This window comes from Olea europaea, unplaced genomic scaffold (genome assembly GCF_002742605.1).
Source record: "Olea europaea var. sylvestris unplaced genomic scaffold, O_europaea_v1 scaffold13162, whole genome shotgun sequence".
NCBI classification, from domain to species: Eukaryota; Viridiplantae; Streptophyta; class Magnoliopsida; order Lamiales; family Oleaceae; genus Olea; species Olea europaea.
Window position 1 is genome coordinate 1 of NW_019230638.1, and position 3,089 is coordinate 3,089.

Here is a 3,089-nt window from a genome sequence, read left to right on the forward strand (position 1 = left end):
AGTTAAGCACCCCTAGTTAATGATTATTAAATCATAATGTTTAGTTCTCAATCAATTTATTCTCGCATTTAACCCATTTTGTAGGGTCTTTAAGCAGTTGGCTGATTTACCCTTGGTTTGTTTTTAATCAGCATGGTTTCTTTTTATTTTACTTCATGCAGCTTGGAAAAATTAAAGCCAGAGAAAGAGCTTCAGCGTGCAAAATCTCATATTTTAGAATACAAATTGAGAATAAGAGAGTTATTTCAACGTCTTGATCTGTCGCTTGCTGTGGGAAGGCTTTCCGCTTCTTTGTTTGACTCTGAAGGAGAGATAGATAGTGAAGATGTATGGAGTTACCTTTTGTTCAATACCTCAATTATCATCAGCTACTCTAATCACATGCATTATATTTAGGTTTTTGGATGGCATCACTTGATTTAATTCAGTCTTGCACTCCTGTGTGGCACATGAATTTAGCATGTGGAATTGCAATTTTGCTTGGATCCATCGGTTCTATTCCTATGTTGAACGAACACTTTAGTTAGGATAGCGTGTTCATCTCCGACACTTTATCATAATCGTTTTCCTTTTTTATCAGAAATATTATATATTTTTAACTCAAAATTATTATTAAAAAATAATAAATAGGTTATAAAAGATTTAAACAAGAAAAATTAATAACAAGTAAAAAACTAAATTTATACTATATAAATTAATAATTTTTAATTAAAGTGTCGACAACTTGTCGTGTCAATACTCTTTGGAAAATCATGTGTCGGACATATCAATATCGGTACATCATAGGTTTTATTGCTCTCAATCAATGTTTCAGAAGGCATTTTAACACCTTGAGTTAGAACGGAAAAAGGAAAAAATGAAAAATCTCTTTTTTGCTATCTTACTTTGGATGCTTTTCTTTTTTCATTTTTATTTGAAATTAGTTTCCCTTTTTTGTTAACCTTTTTCCCAAATCAGGATTGTAATATTATTTGGTGATAATGCAATCCTTTTGGTTTATATATGTCATTTCTTTTGTCCAGGTGCTATTAGGTGCTTCCGATGTATTCATATTCTCTTCTACAACCAATGACATTATTTGTGATACTATGCATTGCTAAATCATTTGGTGTTTCTCCACTTGTTTAGATTCACTCTTCTGTTTCGATGAACTATGCAGGTTTTTTTTTTTTTTTTTTTGCTCGAATATTCAATTTCCGGAACCTTTCAGATGCTGAATGTGGCTTGAAACTTTGTTGTGTGAAAAAGTTTGTCCAAAAGTAAATAATATGATATTAATATATGATTTAATCATAGCTGTTGAAAGAATCGTGGTTGACTGAAAAATAATAATAATAAAATTAAAATTAAAATTAAATCTGAAACTGGTGAGCTTCATGCACAGGAGCTTTCGGCTTCCTCAAAAAACATTAATCTTCGTCTTTGCCTACTAGAACACTTCTTGCAAGTCGTGATGACATAGCATGCAACACTGTTTAGCTTTGTGTCTATAATTGAGAATTGGTTTGGAAATGTTTTAAGCATCTTTTTCTATTGCAGATTTTCTGCTCGAAATGTGGTTCTAAGGATGTGACAGCGGACAATGATATTATTCTTTGTGATGGTGCATGTCAACGTGGATTTCACCAGTTCTGTTTGGAACCGCCTCTGTTAAAACAAGACTGTAATTACACTCAGTTGGCATAGCCTGCTTTTGTTTCTCATGTCCTGAACGTCATCTTACTTTTATTCTTGGTCTAATATTATTCCCTTTTTGGGTGTATATACAGTTCCACCAGATGATGAAGGCTGGCTTTGCCCTGGATGTGATTGTAAAGTTGATTGTATTGGTTATCTTAATGATTTCCAGGGAAAAAATCTTTCTGTGGTTGAAAGTTGGGAGGTCTAGTCTTTAATCTTTTGTGGATAAATAGTTAAATGTTAATAATTAGCTGCTCATTATTCCCTCGTCTAATTTACAGAAAATCTTTCCTGAAGCTGCTGCATCTGCATCAGGGAATAAGCTGGATGATGGTTCTGGATCTTCATCAGATGATTCTGAGGATGATGACTATGACCCTGATAAGCCGGATATAGTCTTGAAGGTTTCAGAAGTTGAATTAAGTGATGACAAATCTGGAGACAAATCAAGTTCTGATGATTCTGATTACTTCTCGGCATCTGATGAATTGGCGGGTTCTCCTAATAACAACCAGTATCTGGGACTTCCTTTTGACGATTCAGATGATGATGATTTTGATCCTGCTGCTCCAGTTCAAGATGAGGAGGTGAAGCAGGATAGTTCAAGCTCTGATTTCACATCTGACTCAGAGGATCTTGGTGCTCTTCTTGATGATGCCACTGCACCTGGAATTTCTCCAGTGCTAGGTGCTGATGAAGAAAAATTTAAAGCTGGTAAAGTGAAGAGTCAATCACTAAGAGGTGAGAACCTTTTGGAGATCAATGATGCACCCGTGTCTGGCAAAAGACGAGTAGAACGGTTGGACTATAAAAAATTGAATGATGTGAGTTTCTTTTACACTGCAGACTATATTTTTTTCCACTTTCCCGCACTTATTTTTGCTTTGTCTGTTGCTGCATGTTTTCTTTCTTGACGCTGTTTCTCTATTACAATAGTTTGTTACTTCTCTCTCTCTCTCTCTCTCTCTCTCTCTCTCTCTCTCTCTCATGTTTTGATGTATCTTTTGAAGGAAACATATGGAAATTCTTCTTCTGAATCAAGTGATGAAGATTTTCAAGATATTCCTTCTCAAAAGAGAAGGAAGATTAACCGTGAAAAAGCAAACTTGATGTCCTCTGACAAAACTCCATTAGCCGAAAATGAAATGGATGCCAAGGATGAAAACCCAAAAGAGAGCGAGTATGGATCTAAAAGAACTAGCGAAAAGGTAATTGATGGGGGCACTAACATTATAACAGCTGAAGCAGGTTCTGGAGATGCAAATGTTAAAAGATCTGCACCTAAAAGGCTTGGAGAAGCTGTAACACAGGTATTAGTTGTATATACGTTTCCCTAACAATTTTAGAATTCTATTGGGAATTATCTTCTATGACCATTTCATTCTTGGTGGTTCACGAAATATGACTGC

General features: G+C 34.9%; 1 protein-coding gene across 1 annotated transcript; it reads left to right on the forward strand.

Annotated features, from left to right (window-relative positions):
- The first annotated feature begins 117 nt into the window (after positions 1-117).
- LOC111374957 (pathogenesis-related homeodomain protein-like) lies at positions 118-3,089 on the forward strand. The gene is made up of 5 exons (XM_022997724.1): positions 118-327; positions 1,540-1,663; positions 1,770-1,882; positions 1,962-2,504; positions 2,691-3,089. The coding sequence occupies exons 1-5, from the start codon at positions 133-135 to the stop codon at positions 3,015-3,017; spliced, it is 1,302 nt and encodes a 433-aa protein (XP_022853492.1). The 5' UTR covers positions 118-132; the 3' UTR covers positions 3,018-3,089.

What these genes read in the sequence shown, in the direction of transcription:
- LOC111374957 (XM_022997724.1), top strand. Translation starts at nt 133, where the DNA reads ATGGTTTCTTTTTATTTTACTTCATGCAGCTTGGAAAAATTAAAGCCA. An exon ending in GCCTCTGTTAAAACAAGACT is followed by an intron (nt 1,664 to 1,769) that starts GTAATTACACTC and finishes GTGTATATACAG; the next exon opens with TTCCACCAGATGATGAAGGC. An exon ending in ACTATAAAAAATTGAATGAT is followed by an intron (nt 2,505 to 2,690) that starts GTGAGTTTCTTT and finishes TATCTTTTGAAG; the next exon opens with GAAACATATGGAAATTCTTC.